Source organism: Cucurbita pepo, chromosome LG08 (assembly GCF_002806865.2).
Source record: "Cucurbita pepo subsp. pepo cultivar mu-cu-16 chromosome LG08, ASM280686v2, whole genome shotgun sequence".
In the NCBI taxonomy this organism is placed as follows: Eukaryota; Viridiplantae; Streptophyta; class Magnoliopsida; order Cucurbitales; family Cucurbitaceae; genus Cucurbita; species Cucurbita pepo.
The window spans coordinates 3,120,200-3,147,650 of NC_036645.1; the positions used below are offsets into that span (position 1 = coordinate 3,120,200).

The window sequence follows — 27,451 nt, forward strand, 5'->3', positions numbered from 1 at the left end:
ATAGCTTTTCTTTTTCAGTTTTGTTATTTATTTTTATACTTGTTATTAAAAACGAAGTTTAATTTTTAAAACTAAAATATATATATATATATATATATTTCTTAATTAAAACTTATTCTTGTTTTAAATTTTTATTAGAATTTAAATATTTTTGTAAAGAAAATTAAAGGCAGAGAAAAATGGTGATGAAAAAAAGTCACTTTCAAAATAAAAATAAAAATAAAATAAAAAATCAAATAATTATAGAACCTCGAAAAGTGACTTCAATATAATATGTTAGGAATCACGGATCTCCACAATAGTATGATATTGTCCACTCTGAGTATAAACGCTCATGACTTTGCTTTGGGCTTCCCCATAAAATGTCACACCAATGGAGAAAGTATTATTTGAGACTCACGAGAGAATATTCGCATAATTTAACAAAAAAAAAAATATATATTTATTTTTCATATATATATATATATATATTATATACATCCTGTATTTTTTTTAAATAATTTTATGCAAAAATAATGACGTCTTAATAATATAAAAATTCAATACTTCACTTTTCATCCAACATTTACCTCCATCGTGATAAAAGNTTTTTTTTTTTTTTTTTTTTTTTTTTTTTTTTTTTTTTTTTTTTTTTTTTTTTTTTTTTTTTTTTTTTACTATTTTACTGTGTTTATATAAGCTACCTATTGAAGAAAAAAACAAATGTAAAAAATAAATTAAAAAGAAAATTGTATATAAACCTACATGAATTTACATATTAAAATGAATGAATTTGGAGATAAATTAAAGAAATGGACTAATTAAAATTTCCCATTAAATGTAAAATAAAATTTCAACAATAATAAAGGAAAAATTAAAGCTGTATAATTCAATTCAGAGAAGATAAATTACATCTATACATGTAATGAACGGTAAGTACCTTCATCACTAGATTTGCTCTAATTTGGGCTCCATTTTAGGCTCAAATTTAGGCTCCATTTTAACCAAAAAGCTTCTAGCTTCATCATCAGCTACTTCACTGTTCAATATATGATAAACAAACTCAGAAATTTTGCAGAAGAAGAATAGTGTAAAGAAGAGTTTCATGACGGTTTGAACAAGAAAAACGAAGATTAAACCTGTCGGCTGCTTCTTTCTTGGAGATCAAGCTAAGTCGTTCGAATGCAAGGAGCTCACAGAAGCTATGGAGGTTTTTTTCCAGGCAAAATTTACAGAGATGGCGGAGGAAATCGTTGAATTGCGTCGGTTCCTGTATAAAACATGAGTTGTTTTATTCTCGAGCGTGAAAAAGAAGAGACAGATAGAGAGTAATATACTTGTTCAATGATGCAACCCTTGCGTAGCGCGAGCAGATACTTGAGAGCTTTTGGATAGTTATCACCGTCGTAGGAGTTCTCGACGAGGTCGAAAATTTTGTTTTTCATGCCGTTGATTGCTTTATTGATCCACTCTGGACTATCTCTTCTAGACATCATAGCTTCAAAATCTTGGAGAGGTGTTGAATCTCCAATCTTTTCTACCTTGACTACCGACGTATTGGCAGCGGAGACGACAATTTGAGCAGAAATCTCTTCATTATCCTCTTTGTCGCTCGAACCGGATCGTTTTTCGCGTAAATATAGCCTTCTTGGTTTCTTTAGCTGCATTTTGGATCACGTTCAAAATTTCGATGACATGAATGTATCAATTATCGAATACAAAGTCGATGATGAACTACCTTTGGGTTCTCCTTGAGTTCGAATCTTCTGTGGAATGTGCCAATAGCAGATTTGTTTTGAGACAACAAGTCGGGATCTGGCTCGGTAATCTTCTGGAGAGTTGCATCGAGTGGAGGTACAGCTGCAGCTGGATCCTTCGATTTCAACTCGAGATGACGATAGAAGCGCTGCAAACACAATACATTGTCTATTAGAAACATCAAATGGGCTTTCCCTTTCGGGCTTCCCCTCAAGGTTTTTAAGACGCGTCTGATAGGGAAAAGTTTCTACACCCTTATAAAGAGTGTTTCGTTCTCTTCTCCAACCAATGTGGGATTCTCAACAGAAATGGACGGTGAATTGTGAATTGTGTGTCTGAATGATTCGAAAAAACAAAAAACACATAAAGGTATACCTCAAGAACAGGATTTGGTGTGAAATCCGGTTGCAGAATTTCCTCTCGTCCAGATGGTGCAAGATCAAGCATCTTAACGAATTCGTCCGCTGCCTCTTGCTGTTCTTCGCTCGGCTGCATCAATGCTGGAAAATTGCTGAACGAAGGAAACTGGAATTCTCGAACATCCTCCGCAAAGGGAAGTACATTGAAGTATAATGAATCGGCCTATCAAAAACGATCATCGATACCGTTCTTCTCCGATATATATCAAAAGAAAGTACGCAGAAAAATGTATTTAGACATACAATACCATTCTTCTCCGATATGTTGGGTGTCAAGACACCGACCACGACGCTCCCCTGTCCTTGTCTCCAAACACATCGCACTATTGCCACTTTGTCCATTTCCTTCATTGCTCTTGCTAGTGCAGAAACAGCAACAATGGCTCTTTTATTGCCAGGTTCAGCAATAAAGACATTGACGTCTTTCATGAAGTAGTGCCTTCAAACAAAAATGTAAGCAAACCAGGAGATTTCACAACACAAGTTATGAGTATAAAATTTTCAGAACAGCTAGAATCTACCGCATTATATTCGATGCATTCGTAAATCCGAGAAGCTTCACGCTCTTTTCTGGTTTGAACTTGACTGCATCCCATTCAGCAGTCGATATCGGAATCACTTGAGGTCCGTAACGATACCCTTTAATTCTATGTTCTGGAGGCACGACCTTACTAGTGTCTTCGGCGCTTTTGTACTCGTAATCTACCTTGACTTCATGTGTGGCAAATTTATCAGTTGAAGGTGCCTTATCAGAATATCTTTTCAGAGTTGGAAACTTCTCTTCTGATGTTTTCTTATAAACCCATACCTGATTGAATTAGAGCATGAACTTTGATCAATGATGACTATCAATCATGTGTAAAAAAGATAAAAGATACCCTCGATTTCTACCGAAAAGTTCCAACGCTCAATATGCCAGATATTTTTCAAGAACGTCACTGAAAATGCTTGGAATAAGCCATGTAAGAGACTAAATACTTTACCTTAATCTTGATGACAGAGCTTATTTCAAGATCGCCTCTATAAATTGTCACGGGCGATATACTCCGAGTCCGGATTGCACCTAATAACGAAGTTGGGCTCTCCACATACACCATTTTTGCATTCGTTTTCTCTGAAAATATGTTCAAGAGCACGTCGTTCTCGTCCATCATTTTCTCATCTGCATCCCGACCGAACCTCCTTCTCACAACGACACTATCCATTCTCATGCCATGTTTTGTCATCTGTTGCGCAATCGCCGTAACTTGATCCTCTTTAGTCCCTTCATAAGGTTCTTTTATAGGGAAAAGAGCATCTGTAATAAGACATAAGCGTTTCTTTCCCTTTTCTGTCTCTCCAAATTTCTTAATCAACATATCCATTCCCACAATTATGGCATCAAGAACTACCCACCATGTAAAGGAACCAAAGGTATGAAAATTTTGGACACTTAATTTAAGAAACATCCAATAATCTATTATAAAATGATGCAGCTATGAAACAAAAGAACAAAGAACTTGCAAAATCTTGGATACAATCACCGGAAACGGTCCCTCGAGGGAGTCGTTTTAAAACATCAACGAGATCTCCATCAACAACTTTCATGTTCTGTAGAACCACCACATGCTGATAACCACCAACTTCCTCTGTTAGCTCGTTTTTCGTTTCTACAAATTTCATTGCATAGTTAAGTAATCCGTACACGAACTAGATACAGAAAATTTCAACCATGTCTGCCAACGAATTCTACGAGAATACAAAAACTATGAAACATAGCAAACGAAGACGGAAAAACATCGTAAAATTGTTTATTGTGAAAATAAAATAAGAAAAGAAAAGGGAGAAACCTTTGGTTCCAAATAGAACAATTCCCACTTCATCATATTTGCTGTAAATCAGCTGCATCACAAGAAGATAAAAATTAAGTAACTTCTGATGCATAAAAAATTATCGGGTAGATAATACACTCGAAAGACTTCAATTGAAGGAAAACTTTAAATACGCTAGGTCTTGCTCGATAACTATTTGGTTTTTGAAAATTAAGCTTAAAAATACTACTTTTTTGTTTAGTTATCTAATTTTTAAAATTGTTTTAAAAAATCTTAGCCGAATTTTAAAACCTTGCTTCTTTTCTTTTAAATTTGATTAGAATTCAAGCGTTTCTTTAAGAATTGTGAAATCGATGGTATAGAAATAGGTAGGAAGCAAGCATAATTTTCAAAAACAAATAGCTAAAAACAAAATCGTTATCAAATGGGACCTTGACGACCGTAATACCTTCTTCTCCACCAGCATTGAACACACTTTTTCAACCTCAGGGAGAGTAGAGTGCATTGATGGACCAACATCCAGCACAAGCACCAAGATTTCCTATTCCATTTAACATAAATCCTTGAATGTAAGAAATATGCATATAGGATAAAAATATGATATAATAGCTTGGCACTTCCTAAGAAAGAAGAACAATTGTAGCTTTAAAAGTGTTCTTTAAGTTATAGCTCACAGGCACCCCCAAGGATGCCCTCGTAGGTCTTCATTTCATGTCACTCTTTTTTTTTTCCATATTGTGAGTGTTTGAATAAGCATGTACACACCTTGACTATTCTCTCGAGACAACCACCAAACCTTACTACATTTAGTTGACAAAGTTAGGATATGAATGTTAGAAATACAAACAAAGTGCCACATTAGCTACAGAAAAGAGTGATTGTGGGTATATAAGTGAGAGCAATAATATCCATTGGTACAGGACCTTTTTAAAAAATTAAAAGCAAAGTCATGAAGCTTAATGCTCAAAGTGCACAACGTCATATAAAGGTGGAGATAGAAGGAGGTTTTGTTGTCCTTAACAATTGGTATTAGAGTCATGGTCTAAATCTAATTGTGCTAAGTGAGTCGTGAAGAAATCCTCAGATTTCGAACAAAGAGGTCGGTGAGCCTTATAGTCATACAAGGTAACAGCCCAAGCCCCCGCTAGCAGATATTGTCCTCTTTGGACTTTCCCTTTCGGATTTTCCCTCAAGGTTTTTAAAACGTGTCTGTTAGGTAGAGGTTTCCACACCCTTATAAAGAATGTTTCGTTCTCCTCCCCAACGGATGTGAGATCTCACAATCCACCCCCCTTCAGAGCCTAGCGTCCTCGCTAGCACTTGTTCCCCTCTCCAATTGATGTGGGATCTCACAATCAACCACCCTTTGGGACCCAATGTCCATGCTGGCACTCGTTCAGTGTCCACCCCCTTCGTTGGCCCAGCATCTTTGTTGGCACTCATTCCCCTCGGAGGCCACATAATGTGACTAGTTGTTTTGCACCATTAGATGTGTGGAAGAAATTAAATATATATAAAGGGCTGATATATTTATGGATCTACATCCGACGGTTGTTAAGATGCAGACACATTGTGGCAGCCTCCCTCGATAATTTTTCTCATGGCTTGAATCCATTACCTCCAACAGATCATGTCTCACATTGAAAACTTAAAACCTTGTTATTTCTCGAAAGGCCAATGCCGAGTATTAGTGACGCATGGCTGAAGAACACAAGCAAGAAGTGTGGCCAATATCCCGATTATTAATTTTTAAAAATATTTCTTAGAACAAATATGCTAAGAAACATGCCTCTGTCGAAGCTAAAATATTGGTACTGGTTACAATTTTTCCTATGAATTGAATTCACAGGCTAAAGGAGATCAATAATCCTCATTCATTCAGATTTTGTAGCACTCGAGTACCTTTAAGAAACTCGAGCCAACATCCTCAATCCTAATTAGCTTCTTAGACAACAAAACCTAAACCCTAGCCGTAAACACAAGCGTACTAACTCAAGTGTTAGCGAAATTGAACTGAACTTGTTGCAAAGAAAGACTGAATAACTGAGACCGAGCGCATTAAAAACTAACTCAGATTAGCCACGCATGAAGAAGACGTAATCCGAAGAGATCGAAGCAAAAGCAGAAGAAAGTAAAGACAGTAAAGAGTTTACCCTGTTGCGAGCCATTGAAGAGAGGAGTGCAGTGGCAGAGAAGCTTGGGACGGAAGCTTTGAAATGGAGAACAGGCGAAGACTGACTAATTTAAATGATTCGATCGCTCGGTTCCCACTCCTCCACTTCCTTTTTAACCTTTCGCTCCAATTGTGAAAGTACGCAAGAATTTCGTATTTCATTTTTATTACCTTATTTTAATTATATGTAATAAATAAATATTCTTTTATCTGGCAAGTATAAATTACTTCATATAGTTATCCATATATCACCAAAAAAAAAACCAAGTTAGTTACACACCGAGTTAGTTACCCATGTTAAACTCAAGAACAAAAAAAACATGCCCAAGTTTCGAGACAAAATAACGGAGTTTACGGTGTTTGAATAAGACCCAATATGCAACTCACTTACGATGAAATGCTATTTCTTTTAGGATCCAACCAATGTGGTTCATGACCGGGCTAATAAAAAATGGTCTCAAGCAGGAAAACACGGGATGGAACGCACGCAAAAACATCTTTGAAAAAGGAGAGGCAATAATATTTTTGAACGAACTTCCAGCCAATATGAAACATGAGAAGCCCTTCCAAACAAGGTTCTTTAGGCTCCATTTTTCCCACGCCATCACGACTCTCGATCTCGAATATTTTAACAAAAAATATGATATCTTAACTTTTTGAAGACCATATGCCACCTAGCTTCTTCAATTAATTAAACCAAAGATTCAAATCCAGCTTCTCATGAACTTACCACTAAAAAAACAATTCCTTAAGGTCAACGGTAGCAAAAGAAAAAAAAGGGAGATCGATCAATATCAGCCAGCAGCCCTCCAGATTTCAGTACAATCCCACGTTTCACAACAGGGACTTTAATTTGGAAACGAGGTCACATTACAGAGAGAAAACTAAAACTTAACCATCCGTAAATATCACAATGCAGTAATCTCAGGGACGGGTGCTGATGGGCGGTTCATACGGTTGCAGCAACATTCAATCTATCAAGCCGAGCACCGTGCCGCTAATCTTTTCGGAGGTCCAAGTATTCACGTCGAATACCGTCGGCATTAAGAATGACGATTTCGAGTTTGTCACCCTATGAACATAACAAATTTCAGAGTTGGAATCTGAAAAGATACTGGCTCAGAATAAGGTGTATATGAATAGTGGAAGAGAATTACAGTGTAGATATCTCTCTCAGTAGCAGATGCAAAAACAGTTTTCACCAGGTCAATAGCTTCGGCTTCTGAAAGAGGCGTTGCAGAATCCTGTTCATCGTAATTTGTTAGCTGAGAGAGAGAGGGATTCCAAGGGGAGAAAATAGGAGTGCACGCCAAAATCAAAAAAATAACAAAATCAACTGGAAAGAGCTGGATCAGTTGGTTGGAACTTTGAACTATACCAGATAGGCAAAGTAAACCTCTATTATGCAAAAGAGGGACACGAGGGGGAGCAGATAAGTTAGAGGATAGAGAGAAAAAATTGGTGTTATTTGCTTGGGAGGAGAACTAAGTATTCTTTACGAGGGGTGGAAACCTCTCCCTAGCAAACGCGTTTTAAAAACCTTGAAGTGAAGCTCGGAAGGGGAAGCCCAAAAAGAACAATATTTGCTAGCGGTGGGCTTGGACCATTACAGTTGGTATCAGAGCCAGACACCAGATGATGTACCAACGAGGAGGCTGAGCCTCGAAGGGGGTGGGGGTGGATTGGGGGGTCCCACATTGATTGGAGAAGGGAACAAGTGCCAGCAGGACACTGGGCCCCGAAGGGAGGGTGGATTATGAGGTCCCACATCATTGGGAAGGAGAACCAAGCATTCTTTATAAGGGTGTGGAAACTTCTCCCTAGCAGACGCGTTTTAAAAACCTTGAAGTGAGGCTCGGAAGGGAAAGCCCAAAAACAACAATATTTGCTAGCGATGGGCTTGGACCATTACAGTTGGTATCATAGCCAGATACGGGCGATGTGCTAGCGAGGAGACTGAGCCTCGAAGGGGGTGGATTGGGGGGTCCCACATTGATTGGAGAAGGGAACGAGTGCCAGCAGGACACTGGGCCTCGAAGGGGGTGGATTATGAGGTCCCACATAGTTGGGAAGGAGAACCAAGTATTCTTTATAAGGGTGTGAAAACCTCTCCCTAGTAGAGGCATTTTAAAAACCTTGAGGGAAAATTCAAAGAGGACAATATCTGCTAGCGGTGAACTTGGGCTATTACAAATGGGCTCCCTTTCAGTTAGATTTTGTATCATAAGTATAAAGGAGGGATACACGGATTGCGGGACAAACATATTTTCGGAGAGATCAGAACACTTGAATGTCTAAGTTTGATATGTTTTTCCCCTCTTTAATGCCTATAACGGAGAATTTCCAGGTTTCTTACTCCCAGCGGTTTTTTGTCACTATTCTTATCCATTTCAAACGTATAAAACCAAAAAAAGGAAAGAAAACTATTTGATTCAGTTTGGAATCTATTAGTTCGTCTATTTTTGCCAAGCAGTCAGCTCAGTTTTCAAAAGGGGGGAGCCATCTTCGACACGAACTTTTATTTTTCGTGAACCAATATGTAATTTCCATGCACATTCCTACGAAGGAAGGGTAAGATCATACCTGCGCAGGCAATAATAGAGGGCTGGGAGACTTAAGTTGGTTATCTAAAAAGGGTGTAATGAGGGTGGAACCCGAACCCTGAGTGCTGTATCCAACTCTCTCATAAGAACCAACAGCATCATAGGTGAACACACAACCCTTTCCTGTTTCAAGAAGAGAATAGCTTATAGTTAATGGGAAAGTGAGGTATAAAACTGGAACCACAAGCAGGGAAGTCATATACCTTCATTATCAAGTCCGCCCAAGACATTAAAAGCATAATAAGGAAAGAAACGTTTGAAGTACAATGTATTTGAGAGCAGTTGAGCCATTGCCGGGCAGCTCATTTGCTTGTTGTGCTGATGTTGGTAGGTCTGAAAGTCAAGCAAGTAACATACAAGGCATCAAAATAAAGAATTACATATCAATCCTCCGACCCGGATCTTATGTCCATAAAATACATTATAAATTTAAAAACTGAATTGTCAAGGATGCTTTAACCATTGGCTTCTCCCAAATTAGTGTAATTGAGAGTCGAAGTAGATTTTACACCACAAAGATCAATTCCATTTTCGAAGCAATCCTTGTACACATTTTTTAAAAGAAAAATGGGGTTCCATTATGAACAACATTAGTTTGCGCAATGAAAGACTAGGATCAGAAACCCAACACAGAAAATGGCAAAAATACTAAAATGAACACGAAATAAGTTAAAGAAAAAACATTACCGAATAGAAAAACACAAAAGGAGAAGTTCGAGTCTCTTCACTCTAAAATCATTATAAGATCAAAACACCATATTTTCATTGAAAACTACATATAAAAGGAGAGGAACAAAGTGCCATTGGGGAAGCACGGGCGAAATCATTAAAGCCATGCTATCCCAATTTTAAGGGATACAGCAGCAACAATATGAAGTGAAGTACATGATACATATACAATCATTCAAGCCTAATACAAGCAACAATTAGGTGCATCAAAAACTCAATGGCTAGGAAATAAATCTTATAACATAGCATTTGGCCAATATGCATTACAAAGATCAACCATGGAAGACATGTTCAGTTAGATAAGGGTCTCACCAAATGCCTAGCAGCCAAAACCTTTTGTAAGGCTTTCACATCAGCTTGAAAACCAGAGGAGGCCATCACAGCTTTGTCGGCCCTGCGACGCCAAGAATTATAAATAAGCACATCAGTAAAATGTAAGCGCATGCGTGGATGCATGAGCTTGTAGGTGTGTGAAGTATACTAGTAACATCACAACAATAAAATCAAAAATGCAAAATATGAAACTCTTGTAGTGGAATTAGTGATCAGGATTTATATTAGTGAAGTTCAAAAACAAAATATGAGGAAATCTGTCGTGACCAAATTGAGGAAATCAAATGACTATTGCATAACATAATATTAGACACTTATATCGGCCACTTGAATAACATTCTAAATTTAGTAATATCTCTGACCAATTAGAAGTATCATAAACCATTTTGTTCCTTGAACTAAAGGTAGGATTTACGTGATAATTTGCCTCCTAAATCATTTTTCAAATAAACACAAAATCACATGTAATAAACTCAGCATCCAACAGATCCATCCCTCCCAAAAGAATGCATCTCCATTACTTTCATAACCTTTCCTCGACACCGCCAATGGATCCATAACTCTTCCGAGGCAAAACCGAAACCTCCCAAACAAAAGCACGAAATGACCAAATTTTCAAGTTCAACAGCTGCAAACTCCATGTAAGTTGGCACCAATTTCATTCACAAGCTAATCCAGATATTATCACACACCAAAGCACAATCTTCAAAACAACAAAAGGAACCGCTCATTTCGTTCAAAGTCCACCAAACTATGACCCTGAGTTAACTCTAGAATCCAGAAGTCTATCCCCAAGCAATAGCCATAAAACCCGAAGCCCAATAAAATTTCGAGGAAGGAAAGAAACACTATAAGAGGGGAAATAATCCATTTCTAACACGCATGAGAAAAAAAAAAAAAAAAACATAAAACCAATGTGAAACTCCAGCAACCTTAAGAATTCAAATTCGGAAACAAAGTTAAATTCGACAAGAGATTGACGTACAGCTTACAAATTTTGGAGTAATCACGAGTGAGGATATTGTAACCCGTAGACAACCGAGTATCAGCGGCGATTACACAGTAATCGGCGCCGGCAATCGCAACACACGATCTGCACAAAGTTCGGCACTGATTCATCACCGAAACAGATAAAAAAAAACACCTAAAACAGTGCATAGAGAATGAAAAGGAAAGAGAAAGTACCCGCCATTGTTGTCGTAGGGAGACCAGTTGGCTTGCTGCTTCGTCATGGCGAAGAGGTCAGAGAAAAGCGAAGGCGTCTGAGAGAAGAGGAACTCAACAAAGCCAAAGCAAAAACTTGCTCGCTTCTTTTCTTTAGATCCCACGGTGTCTTTTCCCTCAAGAAAAATGGAACGGAATTGAAGGACTAAAACGACACCGTTTTGATAGGCCCAATACACGTACGGATGGGCCCATGTTTATTTGGGCTTGGATTCTGCATTTTGTGTAAATAAAATAAAATAAATCCATAAATTTGTGTGAAGACATAAATATTTTGGCTCAAATTCAAGAATAATAAAATTTTAATAAAATGATATTATTATTATATAACTTTTAAATGCGTAACAACTCAAAATATTATTCAATATTTTTATTTTCAAGAGAATTAAAAAGGCTAAAATTATCCACCAACCAAAATTTAAAAAATATATTTTTTTTTCTTACGAATGTTAAAAATTTGTTTAACTCTATATTTATTTTTAAAATTATTTATTCTCTAATATTCTTAAAAATAATATTTTAAGTTTTGGCACTGTAATTTAAAAATAAATTATTAAATATTTTATTTATATAAAAAAGAAAATAACACGAACTAACCCAACCCAACATTTTATGGTTGAGTTAAGTTTTAAAAAAAAAATGACTAGATCTATAAAAAAAACGTCTTAATCTAACCCAACTCGACCTGTAACAAACCCGAGCAATGTCTTAATCTAATCCAACTCGACTTGTAACAAACCCGAGAAAGTCTTAATCTAACCCAACTCGACCTATAACAAACCCGAGTCACGTGGAAGGCCATTCATTGGCTATTGGTGGCATTTATCACATGAAAAACAATGGAGTGAGGGAGAGGCTATCCAAAAATAAGAAAGGAACAGAAATAACCTGGCACTTCAAAACAAAATCTGCAGCATCCTCTTCAGACAGAATAATTTTAAAAAATAATAATAATAATAATAATAATAACAAATATTTCCATCAAAGAGAAAATTATCAAAAATAGGCAAATAAATAATTTTTTTTTTTTTTTTAAATAAAAAACAGCAGAGGTTTTTCGTTCATTACACCCAACATCCGAATAACAGGTAGAGCAGAAAAACAGAACTAAATCAGACAAGTCCCTAATTGATCATGATTAAGAAAAATGTGTGAAACTTACAATGGAAAGTTAATAGTAAAAACTTTCCCTAATTTTGACTGTGGTGATTATCAAATCTCAAATGGTAATTTTGGTAAAAACAACAAAGCTTAGATCAGATCATATCAGATCAGATCACTGTGGTCATTGTTTGGTAAGAAACTAAATAGATTAGTCTGGCAGCGATATATTGATGTCGGTACCGGTATTTCTCGGCTCCTGCAAGGAAAGCACAGCAGTATTGGCGGTACCGGTATTTCTTGGCTCCTGCAAGGAAAGCACAGCAGTATTGGCAGCACCCCAATCGTCTCGCTCTCTCTCGAAACTAGCAGGAGGGAAAGTAGTTGGTTTTTGGGATTCAGGAGTTTGCTGACCGTTAACGTTTAACCCGTCGTCTGTATCAGCATTGGAGGAAGTAGGCACGGTGGTGGCTGGTGTCGTGCTTGGCGCTGCAGCAACAGGGGCTGCAGTTAACAACAACTCGGGCTTCGGTTTCTTTACTTTCGGATCGGGTTGGCTGGTTGGTACAAAACTCCCTACCACAACCTGTTTAGAGGAAGAGGTTCAGAATATAAGCATATTCTATGGAAATGCTGCTACAAGTTTTGCCTTTTCAAATGATGTAAGAAGGAAGCTTGGTACCTGTATAGGGCTTGCAGCTATCAGTAAACCAGCTACCCCTCCCCCAACAACACGACCGTCCGGGCTTGCCAAGGAGACGCTCAACCCACCCGACCTGCTTCTCGCTCCTTGGTTTTCAGAAGGAGTGAATGATCCAGATAAGGAAAGTATCTCGAAACGACCCTGCCAATGTACAATCCCTATTAATTGACTCGACAGAAACAACAATTTAAGACCATCTCCGATCTCGAATTTTCAGTCTCGCGTTTTCATCGTATATAAAATGGATTGAACTTCTTGAAGATTTGACAAGCACAGCAGAAATAATGCCAGTAGACTCGTGGACTTGACGTACCTCATATGTTAAAGTACCTCCCGAAGAATCGGGCTGCCGAAGAGTGACATTTGAAACTAATCCATTCGCAGAAAGAACACAGATTGCTCGAGGACCTTGTTGAGAAAACGATATGATCTTCATAGTGACATCCTTTTCAACAGCCAAACATCCAAAATAAAACACGAAAAAGTACGTAATTCAGTTATCTCGTCCGAGAAGATTTAACAACATTTCAACAGATATCGGTTTGACTAGAACAGGAGCGACCACGACCACTCTCACGGCTTGGAAATATAAATACCAGAAACTGAAGAGACTACACAGTTAGACATGATTTTCATGAATGATAATCAATCAACGAGCATACTGCATACCTCGCCAGCATTGACCGTGATGACATGAGGCATGAAGTTTGTTGTACCGACATTACATGCATTCCATTGGCCTGCAATAATTGATCGAGAACAAATATAATTTCAGAATATCTACAGTTGAAAACCCAAAAAAGGTGAAGAAATCAAAGAATTCGAACGATGCTCCACAGTTTCAAGTCGTTAGAGAAAGAGTAAAACGACCCTCGTTTCCATAAATAGAATGTGAAAACTCTCCCCGACAACAAAGTAACTGAAACTTTATAAAAGGAAGGAAGAAAATGGAAAACCCGACCGACCGTGACGCTAGATTACTTGCCTTTTTAGCTCATCTACTACTAAACGATTGCAATGAACAACAAATATCTCGAACTAGGTACCGTGATCGAGTACTTCAGTTAACTCATCTTTCATTGTGTTTAGATATTCAATCCCGGGTTCATCGAGAAGCCATAACCACAAGGCATACTAAGTGTAAATCATCGTGATCATGCTAGAAACTTGGGTTTTCTCAGTCGTATTCTCTTCTTAATGATCCTAGTAGCCGAGTTCTAACGTAATAGACTCCAGAAAACGATCTAAAACTAGTTTCTTCAATCAGAATCTCTCCCAATCAAAAGCACTTAGCTGAAACTCTTAAGAAGAAAGAGATTTCAAGCCTAAGAGATGAGCCAAATGGTGGCACCCAAATCATCCTTAATTACTACAGTTAACACATGCTAGAATCCAAAAGTAGCTGGATGCACGACACAATGACGATATAAACCGTTATCACGAAGCTAAAAGGACATTTTAGTAATTTAAACAAGATTCAAGAACAAGACCTACTATAAATACCCAAAAGATTCTCAATTGAAGACTATCTACTAACAAGGAAGATGTTTAAACTGCTTTAAATTGGATTTGACCTATACTTTAAGGTGGACTCGATCGTTTCTTTTTCGGGTTTCACATACTCTAAACGATCATCATTAATGTTCCATGCAGAACAAAGTTCGGATAAGATGAACTGATCCAGCTAATTGATGACTTCCAACACTATCCAATCCAGCTAAACGAGTTTCTACTTTTACCCGAAATCGCTCGTGTAACGAAGATCTATATCCCAAGTAACGCTTAAAAATAACTCCGAGAAAAGCTCGATCGCTCGACATAACTTAAGATCTACGACCTAAAACCATCAAAACCCCATTTATGGATCAAGAATCTACGAAGAACAAACAGATTAGTAAAGAACAAAAACCAAAAAAAACATTACAATTTTGTTAGGAATTTGAAGAACTGACAGACCAAAAAAGGCTACATGAGAAGAATATTCTATGAGCCTCAAAAAGGTCAGATCTTAGTATAAAAGCAGCCGTACACATCTTATATGAGTTGAACAAGGACATATCCTAACAGGCAAGGTCCCACGTGAATTTTGTAAGGCAAAATTCAAATGGGAATCTTTTTTAGAGGAAGATATTACATAATCTTCCATGATATTCAGAGTAGCATTTCGACTCGATCGAGACGGAATCTCGAAAACGACTCGCTCTTACACACAAAGTGAAGCAAACTGCAAATTCTGATGAAAAACCCAACAAAGATTATAAGGAATCAATGGAAATTCTAAAGCTATAATAGAAAACAGCTTTGGTTTCTCATTACCTATATATTGCATTCCCATTTTCTTGTTTTGCTTCAAATCGGAGCCGCCTAACCGGCTCTTCCCTCGCTTGGTAATGGAGAACCCGCTGGCCCCCGGAGCTGAGGACGAAAGCGGCAATGGCGACAATGCCATGGTGATCGTTCCATCCGGGCCGTATTTCCTAGGTCTGCCTCGCTTCTTCTTCCCTGTGGTTCCACTAGCAGGCAACCCAACGCTGACCGGCGTGGCGGCGACGGTGGGAGAACCACCGGCCGGCGGCGGGTTCTCGGTTCTCGGAGCCACATGATAAGCCGACGGAGCTTCGGCTCCTATCACAGTTACTCCTGTACTTATGGCCTCTCTCTCTTCCATCGCTTAGAACTTCAAATCTTTTGCTATTTTTTAAACAATTTCTGTTTCTTCAGTGAAGGATTTAGATGCTCATTCCTGCTTTGAAGAAGAAGATCAGTCAATAATAAAAATAAAAATTAACAAAATTAAACAATAACACACAAAAAAACCCTTCAATCTGCGATGAACTACACGAACAAGGAAACTTCAAGAATCAATTTCTGCAACACGCACAAAAACATCACTAAAATAATGGATATCACTCTACAGGATCATGCAAGTTAGTTCAAGAACACCGCCGATTCCGGAACGAAACTTTCCGCCGCCGTTCGACGATCTGAACTCTTACACTGAACCATAAAACACTCCAGAAAACAGCCAACAGAAATTCAAAATAAAATGAACATCGACATTTTAGAGCAAATAGTAATTTATAAACAAAATCAAAAAGGAAACCACAAACAAAAATCAATGAAATGAACAGAAAAACAGAAGAATTAAGAGAAATTTCAACGGAAAAGCAAAAGATCACGACCTATGACAGAAATAACTTCCTTCCACAGTGGTGCACTAAACGACTTCGTTTTCCTTTCAGGAGATTTTTTTTTTTTTTTCTTTTTCCTGACGGAATTTTCCGATAAACAAGTGAAGAACAAACAATCGCTAGATTTCAGAAGAACAAAAAGAAAATCTGTTTGTTTCCTGAGAAAATAACACCCGCCGGAAAGTAACGACCGGCCAGTGGTTCCAGGCCCAGAGCTGTCTGAAGCACAAACCACTTGGGAAAGCAAAAGGAAAGCGAAGTAAATAACAAATTAAATTTTCTTTATATAAAAATAAATAAATAAATAAATAAAGTTGAAAATCGAGAATATAAAAATTAAAATTATTTTTATAAAATCAAGATTTTTTTTTTTTTTTTTTGGTATTTTTTAAAATAATCAAACGCTAAACCCTATAAAATTACAATCTGGTTAATGAAAATTTTGGCGTCCGGAAAAAATTATTATTATATATTTATATATATTGATGACTTTGAGAAAAAGAAAAAAGTAAAATAATAATAATAATAATAATAATAAATAATAATAATAATAATGGAAAATAATAAAGAAATGAATTTTAAAAAATTACGTAAAAAAGAAAAGTGATGTGAAATAAGGGAGAGAAAAGTAAACGAATTTGTTAAAATACATTAATTTTGTTTCTATTAAAAGCTGCGAAGGCAGCAACGGTAGTGTTACCGGGCCGACCTTTTTGGTGCCGCTGACCCGCTTTTTGTCTTTTTCCCAACAAATTAAATTTCTTTTTCCCTTTTTTACCCTTCACTTCTCTCTTAATTACCAAAATTGCCATCCAAATCCACTGTAATTCTCCATTTTTACCCTTCTTGTTTTACTTTTAATTACAATATTTTCATTTTTCATGTAATATATTTTTTATTCCCTTCAAAATAAAATATATAAATATTTTGTCTTCTTTTCTAAACAAATATTTTTTGTTTAAATTTTAATAAAAACTTTTTTTTTCTTCCGTGAAAATTCAAATTTTATTAATTTAGGTAAGTTGTTTCAAAAAAAAAAAACTTAAACGGTTTATTTTTAAAAATATTTTTTTTTCTCGTTAAACTTTACGAATAGTATTTTTCGATCTTCTAAAAGTCGTTTAACGACCTTTTGTCGTATTGAGATTTACTTCACGACATTACCGTATATTAATTATATCAAATTGGCAATAAATTTTATTATTATTATTATTATTTGAACCCGACTTTAAAAAAATGAGTAAATTTGTCAAATTTATTTTACTTTATTTATTAATTAATGTTTGACAATTTTTTATTTATTAAAACTATTTAAAATTTTGTGGGTTAAATATTGTGTATATTGTGTAAAATAATTAAAATAATAAATTATTTTAGTGGGAAGAAAAGAGGAAAAATGAAGACTGGATTACATCACCGGCGGGTGAGGGTAGAGCTGTGCTGCAGAGCGTGGACCTAAGTCAACAAAGTAAAGATTATTAGTATGATTGTAGACACATTCAAGAGATTTTGCCTCTCGGATATTACTTTACTCTTAATAATAATAATAATTGGCGCACAATATGCCATAATTGTCACGTTGATTTATTTTATTTTTTCGATTGCACAATCTCCATTTAAAAAATAAAAAATAATAAAAATATGATTCAGGATGTCACGGAACATGTTAACGTTCCAAGCTAAATACACGTAATTTTGAAGTTCGTATGATTCAAGTCGTCGTACAAAAACGAGCCCACGTTTAATGTTCCTAATCATGTAGGGGGTTATTGATTAGGGTTTATGTGTGACGGTTAGGGTCGAGCTAGACAATCCTAATTAAACGTAGGTCATTAGTGAGTAACCTACTACGTACGTGTACGTGTACGTATATCTAACATTTACGAGAGAATTTCTTACAAAATATTTCTAATACTCACGAATTTTCAAGGGCGTACAAAAGGAGTGATGAGAAGGGACTTGTGCGAGTATTTTGTTTACTACTTCCGCTTACGAGATTTTAAAGTATGTAGAATCAGTGAGCTACAGGAGTTACGAGAGGGGCAGTTGAAGTTATCCCGAGCAACTTATTTATTTTACTGAAAAACATTACTCTTTATCTCGTTAACCTTCAGAATGTCTTTCTCTACTTTAAAAAACGACAAAAAACATGTTTTATTTAGTAACTGTCCCGATCGATTTAAATTTAAAAAAGCTCGGAAACCAAGTAAAAGAAAACCGTTTAAACCTGTCATATTTCGGTTAATTATCTCAACTCGTCAAATTTTGTTTAATAATTTACTTTTTAAAGCAAATGAAAGTAAAATAAATAAATATATATATATATATATATATATATATAATAAAAAAGAGAAAATTTATTTATTTTTAATTGATAAATAAAATTTAAAAAAATTACGATGCAAACTAGGTAAAAAAAGATGAATACATTGATAAAATAAAAATAAAAAGGGTGAAAAATATATATTATGGAAAATGTAACGGATACCTACCAAATTGTGGAATTAATTAATAAGGCAACTTTCAGATAGAATAACTTGCCATGTAAATCGAAATGCCATTTTCTTTTTCCTTTTTTTTTTAAAAGGATAAAATCGAAACGTTAAATTAAATAATTTTATTACTTTATTTATTTATTTAAAAAAAAAAAAAAAAAAAACACCCACACGTGTCACAAATGGGGTCGGAGAGGTGGAGCGACATGATTGGAAGAAAGCTCAAATGGAAATACAGACAAAATCAGGGGTGTCGGATAGGTGGTTGAGCATTAAATTAACACCTGTATTCACGAGTTTTATTTATTTATTTTTATTTAAATTAACTATTTATTATTATTTTAAAAAGAAAAAAATAATAAAATCCCATGCATTTTGATATCAACATGTGTCCCCAAAAATATCTTTAAATATATATATATTATATATATTTATTGAGATTTATTTTATTATCTAATTTTTTTCAAAATAATTTTAAATTTGTATTTTTATCCGATTAATTAAAAATATAATAGTTTTTTTTTTCTCGAGCTAGATTAAAAATGTCTATATGGTGGGGAAAAGTCCTTCTATCCATCTCGCCTCTTATGTCAATTTTTGTTACCGTAAAGTTTATCGGGATCAATGCGAGACTCTTTGCTACCAATTTTTCATTTTTTAATTATTTTTTTATTTTCTAACATAATTATATTTAAAATATATATATATATATATATTTATTTATTTATTTATTTATTGTGCCTTAAATATATTTATAACTATATGTAAAGAGTACGCCATGCGTGAGAAGTGGCAAAATTCGAGACAAATCTCACCCTCCTCCTTCATTCCTCATTTTAAGGGGATTCCTTGCCTTATTTGAAGTGGGTCCCACAAATTAAATCGACATTATTTTTATACAGTATAATGGCTAAAAATTTAATTTAAATTTGGATTATTCGTAAATTAAACCTTCAATAATTTTATGACANAAAAAAAAAAAAAAAAAAAAAAAAAAAAAAAAAAAAAAAAAAAAAAAAAGGGGGGCCTTTTCCAATACTTAATAAAAACTATATAATATATTGTTTTTTGAATATTAAAATTTGTAGTTATCTGGTTTTTTTCGTTCATCCTTATCTCTAATAATAATAATAATAAATTAACATTTTGAAACCGTCCTCAATTAAAAAAAAAAATTAATATAATAATAATAATAAATATATACGAAAATATTTAATTTTAGTTTATATTTATATGCTTCCATACTTAATTATATCACTTTTTTATTTTTATTTTCTTTGTATAACATGATTGTATATAAAGCGAAGAAAATCCAAATAAAATCTTACAAAATATAAATAAAATAACAAATTATATATAAGATTTTTTAACAATATAAATCTTTTGTAATTATAGCTAACTTTTACTTTTTTTATTATTATTATTATTTTAATTCTTGTATTTCATGAGTCATTTTCATCTTATACTTTTAAAAAAATTTAAATCATTTATATGCTTTAATTTAAATTTTTAATTAATGTAAAATTACACACTCGAGCTTTGCGACCCATAAGCAAGGAGTTCGAGTTTTCCTCTCCACGTACTGTCAAATCATACAAATCGATAATCATAATAAAGACGGGTTCAACGATGAAGTATTCTTAAATATTTACGTTATGTCGACTCGAGATACTACTCACGTCATGATTAGAAACACGTTTTGGTCTTGAAGTAAAATTACGAATTTAGCCTTTAGCTTCTATAGCCATGTTTAAAGAAAATTAGGGTAATTTATTTATTATCATTATTGTTTTCCAAAATTTATGCGGTATTTTTAAATATTCCATCGCAACGTTCGAGCATTGCAACCCATAAGCAAGAGGCTCGAGTTTTCCTCTCCACGTACTGTCAAATCATACAAATCGATAATCATAATAAAGACGGGTTCAACGATGAAGTATTATTAAATATTTACGTTATGTCGACTCGAGATACTACTCACGTCATGATTAGAAACACGTTTTGGTCATGAAGTAAAATTACGAATTTAACCTTTAGCTTCTATAGCGATGTTGAAAGAAAATTAGGGTAATTTATATATTCAAAGTCAAATTTTTAGAAATTTCATAAAATAAATTTTAATTTAATGGGAAAAGTATTTATTTATTATCATTATTATTTTCCAACATTGGCGCCCAAAATTTATGCGGTATTTTTAAATATTCCCTCGCAACGCTCCCGCCTTTTATTTATTTATTTATATTATTATTTAAAAAAATAAAAAAATAAAAAAAAATAAATAATAAAGGGGTGCCGCAGCGGGCATGCATGCTTTCCCCGCCCTATCTCCAACCCCTATATTTATTTATTTATTTATTTATTTATGTTAAAATAAATAATTAATTATTTTTAATTGGCGTTTCTTTTTAGGCACCAATTTTGTCTCACATTTATAACTTTTCCATTATTCAATCCTTCTCTTCTCTCTTTATTTATTTATTTATCGTTTCTCTAATTTTTTATTTGTTTCGTTAAAGCAAGTACAGCTGGTAAACCATAATAATAATAATAATAATAAATGTTCCAACAAAAATATTTATTTTAATATTTATATTTGTTAAAATAGTGAACTGTAAATTAGACTCTTTCACTTTTCTTCACGTGGTTAATACTGTTCAATTTTTTTTTTAATATGGTAGGTATTTATCTTTTAAATCGGTGAAAAAAAAAAAAAAAACTCAATTTTACCCTTCCCGGTAAAAGTTAAAATTTATTACCTATTATATTTTTACTTTTTTATTTTATTTTATAAATATTATGAATAATTCGACTAAGATGAAATGCGACACAAGTGCGAGTTGATACACTTATAATAATTAAGGGTTTTAATAGTATATGCATGTGAGTGAAGTTATCGATCGAGCTGAAGAGAAAAGTCAACTAACCGAAACCCATTAGTCCAACCGTTTTAAAAGACACGACCTAAACCGCGAGGGGTCAATTGGCCCTTTGAACCTCGACCACAGTGACAACCCCAAAGGGTTGAGTACCACAACCTTAACGTTGACTCAAACAATTCGATTAAGTACAGACATTGTTCTCCAGGGTTAGCTTGATCTTAAAGCAAATCCTTAAAAACGTCCCGATTTTGACAAATCCCCCGTTCTTTTATTTTACAGATTCAATATATATATATATATATATATATATATATATATATATATATTAATTAGTATTTATCTAAAATGCCATTATTATAGTTTTTATATACTTTTGACTAAGATTTTGAATTATTCAATATTACAAGACGTCATAAGATATCACATGCTTGGTGTTGGAGCACTGTTAAGAAACGTTTTTGTTTTTTGTTTTTATTTTATTTTCAGATTAAAAATAAACTAATTAATATTTTTATTTTAATGTTTTCGTTTTTTAGTTAATATTATCAACTTTTATTAAAATTTACCATTTTTATATTAAATTCAATTTTGAAACGATAAATAAAAAAAAATATCGGAAAATAATAATACCAGTAAATTATATTTATTTATTTATTTATATTTTCCCCTTTTGGCGATTAATAATAGTACCGAGTAAATAATATTTATTTATTTATTTATTTATATTTCCCCTTATGGCGACTGACAATTACTGGCTTGAAATGGGCGATATTATATTTTAGGCAAGACAAGAGTAAGAGACTTTTGAACTATGTCGGTCAGCTTCCCGCATATTTATTATTAATAATTCAATTATTTGGGTATTTTGCATTTTTTAAAATTTTAATAATCATAAATAAAATCCTATGTAAAAGCGGAGCGTATTTAATTGGAAGAAATTATACGCTCGGATAAAACATGTGAGTAAAAACAAAACATACTAGAATGACTCGTGTTTATGTCGGTTCGTGGGAACAGTCTTCACTTTCAGAAGCAGTTTAAAAAAGCTCGAGTTAATAGCGAGTCGCGTCGTAGGGATGTAGAGAAATATCGAGATCGCCAAATACCAAATCGAGATAATTAGCCAAATTTTTTTTTTATGAATAAAAATTTATATTTTATCCTATATATATATATTATTTGATTTGTTATAATTATTATTTTTTAATTAGTTTGAAATTAAAAATTAAAAATTAGGTTATTTACTTATTTATTTTACAAAGGCTGTCTATGTTATATTTATAGTGGGCCTATACGATCATAGGCCCAAATGTTAGTCGGGTTTGGCCCAAAATTTCTTCCAAATCCAATTAAAGGCCCAAATAGATTTCGTTGCCGGGCCGGATTCTGTTCAGGCCCAAGACTTATTTAAAATATTAGTAATTTATTTTGAAATTATTAACATTAAAATAAAATAAATAGTGATATATATATATATTTTTTTTGTTTATGGAAGTATACAGCATTCTTTTTTTGTTTACTAATATTAAAATAAAATAAATAATGACATCGTTGCGCTGTATAAAATTGGATCAGTACACCTGTAGTGTCATGCACAATATTTTTATGCAACGTCGACTCGAAGAAAGTTACTGGGTGCTATGCTACGTAATTATAGCATATCTTAAATTTTTAAATTTGATGTTATATTAACAAGAGCTAAAAGAAACTCGAGAGTTTAAAGCAAACACAGAGCCAAAAATTAAACTTCAAATTCGAGTGTTAATCTCGATGCAATGAGAAACGACAAATTTAGAGATGATGTCATGTTTAAGCATATGGGTAGCGGAATTCTCAATTATCCTTCAATTTGAAATAATGAGTAAATCCTTACTTGAACCCACCCGTTTAGGTATCCGATGTCTACTCGAGAACAATTTAGCCTCTATTTTAATGTTGTTAAAAGCAAAAACTTGAATAAATTGTCCAAACCACACGAACTAACTAAGCTAGAAAATTTATGGTTGGGTTAGACTGAGTTAGATTTATTATTTAATAAAATTTATTTGGACAGACCATTCCAACAATTGAGTTAAATTTAAAAAAAATGTTCAAATCTGACTCAACCCAACCTATAAGCTAACCATACCAATAGGTCGATCAACCCTTCGATACAAAATCAAACCTAAAAACGATACATAAAGGTTAAACATTCCGATTATATATATATATATATATATATATTAATTAAGTTTTTTTGAGTCCATTATTGGTGATGGTTGAATCTCACCCTTTTTATTTTGATGTGTTTTTTTTAATATGCTTGAAAACAATATATCACTTTTATTTTTTTGGACAATTTATTTATTTATTTATTTATTTTTGCACGATTGAATCATCTTAGTTTAAAAATTGACAACGTGAAAGTGAGAGAATTCAATTAGAGATATCCATTTAACCTACCTCGAACTGAACACGGAATCTCTGCTTAAACATAAAATGAAGGAGGAAATGAGGAGATATTTTTCCTCAATAGCTAAACGAGGTCGGGAATGATAATTATATTCCTCACCTCGTCATTGACCCCAACCCCGACCTCGTCCAAATTTATGTGTGAGATCCTACATTCGTTGGAGAGGAGAACAAAACATTCATTATAAGGGTATGAAAACTTGTCTCCAGTAAACGTGTTTGAAAAACTTTGAGGGGAAGCTCGAAAACGAAAGCCCAAAGATGACAATATCTATTAGCGGTGGGCTTGGGTTGTTACAATGATATAACAGAGCCAAAACACCGAGCAGTGTGCTAGTGAGGACGCCTCTCCCTAGTAGACGTAATCTAGAAGGAAAAATATAAAGAGAACAATATCTACTAGCGGTGAACTTAGACGGTTAGACAGGAGAAGATTAGGGAGGGTAAATGAAAGCGGTAATAAATGTATTATAATTAATTGCATTAAAAACATAGTCTTAAAAAAAGCAAAACATAGTCTTAAAAAAGCAAAACATAGTTTAAAGGAATGTGTTATAATTAATTGAATTTTATGAACCAAAAATTCCAAAAAAATTCGAACTCCAAATCAGAACAGCAAAGCGAAACAGATAGGGATAGAGAGAAGAGATGAGAGAGAAACCCAGATAGAACAGAAGAAAGAAAACACAGTGTGAGGAGAGAGAAAGCTTCACAAAAATGACAGACGAAGCTTAGAGAGAAACCATTGCACAGAAGAATTGTTCTTCCTCGGAAAGATCCATTTCCGTTTCTTCCCAGATGAATCCGAGCAAAATTGAAGAGGATCTCTTCCATCACCACCGTCTACACGATGATCTGGACCCACTTGCGAACCAGATCATTGAATCTCAGCCATCCATTTCGAATTCGCATCACGGTGAGCCGACGTTCTCCTTGCCGGAAATCGTGCTCTTCCGGTCGCCGTCTCCGTCGTCTCCAAGCCACTCGTCATCTGAAGATTCGCCGACTCACTCCACTTGGCTGAGTCAACTCGCTCCGAACCCTACATCGACTTCTCAAAATATTCACGAACCACCTCTCTATATCTCGCCGGAGCCTCATATATCGTCTCAGTTTTACACGTTTAATCCAGAATCGCACTCGCTGATGATCCGTTGCATTCTCGAGAACCGCCTCGCGACGCCGAGTGAAATACGCCTCGCCACGTCGCGCTCCGTTCTCAAGTCGTGGCGGACGGTGTGGAAGGACCGGAACGAGGACACCGCGTATCTTACGGCGTGGAAGAGAATCCAGGACAAACTCACGGCGACGGTCGACGAAAATGGTAACGAATTTCTCTGTTTCAAGAACAATACTCAGCAATTCGTTTCACATATTAGTCAATGGCAGGACATTGTTACGAGTTTTCATGGAGATACGGATTTGAAACATTTAGGGTTGAAGGAAACCATAGAGAGAATTAAGCAGGTTTGGACTGTAGGTGCTAAATTTTATGGGATTCCGGAGAGTTACATTAGGGTTTGTGTTGCTGCTTGCCATGTTTGTAATTCAGCCTCCTCCGCGTCGGGTTCGAGGAGTAAGCGTCGGAAGTTTGAGTATACGGATACTCTGGAGGTGCCTGCAAAGGAAGTGCCTTCCAAGCTTCAGCAATTGGCTGCTAAACATAAGGTGGTGCTTTGCATTAGGCAGAAGTATATTAGGTATAAGCCTTTCATGGCGGAGGTTAAGGACTATGCTTGTCATAGGGCAGGGGAGCCTGCTACAAAGAAGGCAAAGGTTTTGAAAAGAGAGCCATATGCATCAAAGAGATGCGGGTGTGGATTCCGAATTCGGGCCATTGTACCTATTACCAATTACAATGACAAGGACAAGACCTTTGTGTATCTGGATGAGGGTATGGCGGTGTTTAAGTTGTATGCTGTGCATTCGGGGCATGAGCCCGGGCCACTGGATGGAAATGCGAGAATTATGCATCGAGTGATCGGACACAAAGGTGGCCTGTTAATGGATCGTGATACAGTGTATGGGGTGACTGATGAAATGGAAAATGAAGGATTTAGATTGATGGGGAAGGATGAGGGAGATTTGCAGCTTTCAATCTTTCAGCAGGTGCATGAGGTGAGAAATGAGCTCGACTTGTTAGAAGGGAAACTTACGAAGGTCCCACACGAGCTATTGGGTTCAGTATCTCGTGATTTGTTTGATGTTTTAAATAAACTTAGGAGTATAAGGGAAGAGAAATTGGAGCCAATCGAGTTGCTTGCAGATAAGCCTCATTCAGACGATGTGTTAGATGGGGAGAATGATTTGGCACATTGGAGCAATCACCATCACGAACGTTTATATGGGGATGGCAAAGATGGTGAATTGATCGAGGACAACGTAGACAGTTTTGGCCACTCCCTGCGGGACGTTGTTCCTTGGGAGGACCATATGAGGACCGACTGTAGAAATCCGAAAGAACTGACAAGCGATCCTTGCAAACCTGAAAGATGGTTTAAATGCACTGACTTTAACGATAAAAACATTCTCGGCTGTGAGGATACAAAACTAATCAAGCCCATGAGACACGACGAGAGCATGGTGGCAGATGTAGGTCTTGTCGGTATTCATGTCGACGGATTTTACCCCGAGAACCCTAAATGGTATGATTCTCCTTGTGATCTAGACTCTAATGCAGATTGTGGAGATAGTGGATTTAAGCACGGGGAAATCGTTTAAGCTCTCGAAGAGCCCCGTGACCTTCTCTAGTATAGTCATGAGCTTATGGTTCTCTCACTTGCACATTCCCTCTGCTGGAATCGGGACGGGGGACTGTAAATTATGTATACAGGAGATCGAAGCCTCAAGTGAGCATTCTGGCATCCTTGTTCAATGTATTTTTGTAAAGTTTGGCTAACTGATTACTCTACACAGACGCTACTCAACAGTATTTGTTACCCTGGTCTGGGCCTTCAAATTTTTTTGATACCACTGACCATTTCTATCCAATCTCGTTCCGTTACTTATTCGGATACGTGGTAATATTTTTATTTCTTTTTTCTCTTTTAGCTCTTTTCGATATGCTTTGTCACACATTGCTTTGTGCATTTCTGTACTTTCTGCTCTCTATATTCCAGTGATCGATAACTCGAGACGTTCGATTCTCTTATGTATACTTCATGGTGGGCTGGCTTTAGATGCAGGATGTATAGGCTGCTATCTGTACAAATCTCTGGTCTCTCCCCTCCACTAGAAGAACGAGTGGGAGAGCTCTGTGATGTGTTGACATTTTATTTAAATGTTCTTCAGAATTATCAATATTTTGTTTATGTTAGATGTAAAGAGGATTCTTATGCATTCCATTGAATCTGTAAGCATCAATGACTATATGCTTGAATTTAGCTTTTACATCAAATCTTGGCTGTTCGAGTTATGAGGTCAGCTGTTCTGAATTTTGTGTTTATAGCTACTTGTTGATAATCCATGTCCTTGTTTGAAGAGGGTTTTGTCTATATAAATGTTGTCCTTAGCTCGGAGTTCGGTTCCCTACCTGTTTTCCAGTGAGTTTACGACCACTTTAGAACGCCATTGTTTTCGTTCCACAGTCATGACCCTTGAAG

The 27,451-nt window shown here is 35.2% G+C and overlaps 4 protein-coding genes across 6 annotated transcripts; 1 reads left to right on the forward strand and 3 right to left on the reverse strand.

Annotated features, from left to right (window-relative positions):
• Positions 1-797: 797 nt before the first annotated feature.
• LOC111801125 (ATP-dependent DNA helicase 2 subunit KU80) lies at positions 798-6,259 on the reverse strand. 2 transcript variants are annotated; one of them, XM_023685108.1, is made up of 12 exons: positions 6,121-6,259; positions 4,416-4,508; positions 3,986-4,037; positions 3,674-3,805; positions 3,140-3,543; positions 2,678-2,964; positions 2,400-2,595; positions 2,113-2,319; positions 1,718-1,885; positions 1,317-1,640; positions 1,119-1,249; positions 798-1,018 (listed from the first exon to the last, which is right to left on the reverse strand). In XM_023685108.1, the coding sequence occupies exons 1-12, from the start codon at positions 6,133-6,135 to the stop codon at positions 928-930; spliced, it is 2,100 nt and encodes a 699-aa protein (XP_023540876.1). In that variant the 5' UTR covers positions 6,136-6,259; the 3' UTR covers positions 798-927. The 2 variants fall into 2 exon arrangements, with proteins under 2 accessions (XP_023540876.1, XP_023540878.1); XM_023685110.1 differs by lacking the exon at positions 6,121-6,259 and adding an exon at positions 6,038-6,060.
• A 534-nt stretch (positions 6,260-6,793) lies between these two features.
• On the reverse strand, positions 6,794-11,137 carry LOC111799546 (proteasome subunit beta type-1-like). Its single transcript, XM_023682903.1, has 7 exons — positions 10,991-11,137; positions 10,791-10,898; positions 9,785-9,866; positions 8,947-9,076; positions 8,724-8,866; positions 7,298-7,384; positions 6,794-7,212 (listed from the first exon to the last, which is right to left on the reverse strand). The coding sequence occupies exons 1-7, from the start codon at positions 11,035-11,037 to the stop codon at positions 7,138-7,140; spliced, it is 672 nt and encodes a 223-aa protein (XP_023538671.1). The 5' UTR covers positions 11,038-11,137; the 3' UTR covers positions 6,794-7,137.
• A 996-nt stretch (positions 11,138-12,133) lies between these two features.
• LOC111801216 (AT-hook motif nuclear-localized protein 7-like) lies at positions 12,134-16,287 on the reverse strand. 2 transcript variants are annotated; one of them, XM_023685243.1, is made up of 7 exons: positions 16,016-16,287; positions 15,150-15,576; positions 13,503-13,573; positions 13,147-13,278; positions 12,813-12,974; positions 12,438-12,716; positions 12,134-12,389 (listed from the first exon to the last, which is right to left on the reverse strand). In XM_023685243.1, the coding sequence occupies exons 2-7, from the start codon at positions 15,499-15,501 to the stop codon at positions 12,342-12,344; spliced, it is 1,044 nt and encodes a 347-aa protein (XP_023541011.1). In that variant the 5' UTR covers positions 15,502-15,576; positions 16,016-16,287; the 3' UTR covers positions 12,134-12,341. The 2 variants fall into 2 exon arrangements, with proteins under 2 accessions (XP_023541011.1, XP_023541010.1); XM_023685242.1 differs by having other exon boundaries at positions 12,134-12,716.
• Positions 16,288-24,441: 8,154 nt separating this feature from the next.
• LOC111800555 lies at positions 24,442-27,283 on the forward strand. Its single transcript, XM_023684304.1, has one exon. It carries the CDS (start codon positions 24,648-24,650, stop codon positions 26,568-26,570), a length of 1,923 nt encoding a protein of 640 aa, XP_023540072.1. The 5' UTR covers positions 24,442-24,647; the 3' UTR covers positions 26,571-27,283.
• Positions 27,284-27,451: the final 168 nt, after the last annotated feature.

Bases quoted from the DNA above. Each gene is read 5' to 3' on its own strand.
- LOC111801125 (XM_023685108.1), bottom strand. The intron at 4,038-4,415 runs GTATTACGGTCG...CTTGTGATGCAG, and splicing joins CAATGCTGGTGGAGAAGAAG to CTGATTTACAGCAAATATGA. The intron at 2,965-3,139 runs GTAAAGTATTTA...TAATTCAATCAG, and splicing joins GCTCTGTCATCAAGATTAAG to GTATGGGTTTATAAGAAAAC.
- LOC111799546 (XM_023682903.1), bottom strand. From the start codon at position 11,037: ATGACGAAGCAGCAAGCCAACTGGTCTCCCTACGACAACAATGGCGG. The intron at 7,385-8,723 runs GTATGATCTTAC...TACGATGAACAG, and splicing joins CTCTATTATTGCCTGCGCAG to GATTCTGCAACGCCTCTTTC. The intron at 7,213-7,297 runs GTAATTCTCTTC...TTATGTTCATAG, and splicing joins CTGAGAGAGATATCTACACT to GGTGACAAACTCGAAATCGT.
- LOC111801216 (XM_023685242.1), bottom strand. From the start codon at position 15,501: ATGGAAGAGAGAGAGGCCATAAGTACAGGAGTAACTGTGATAGGAGCC. The intron at 13,574-15,149 runs GTAATGAGAAAC...CAATTATTGCAG, and splicing joins AATGGGAATGCAATATATAG to GCCAATGGAATGCATGTAAT. The intron at 13,279-13,502 runs GTATGCAGTATG...GCTGTTGAAAAG, and splicing joins TCACGGTCAATGCTGGCGAG to GATGTCACTATGAAGATCAT.
- LOC111800555 (XM_023684304.1), top strand. From the start codon at position 24,648: ATGAATCCGAGCAAAATTGAAGAGGATCTCTTCCATCACCACCGTCTA.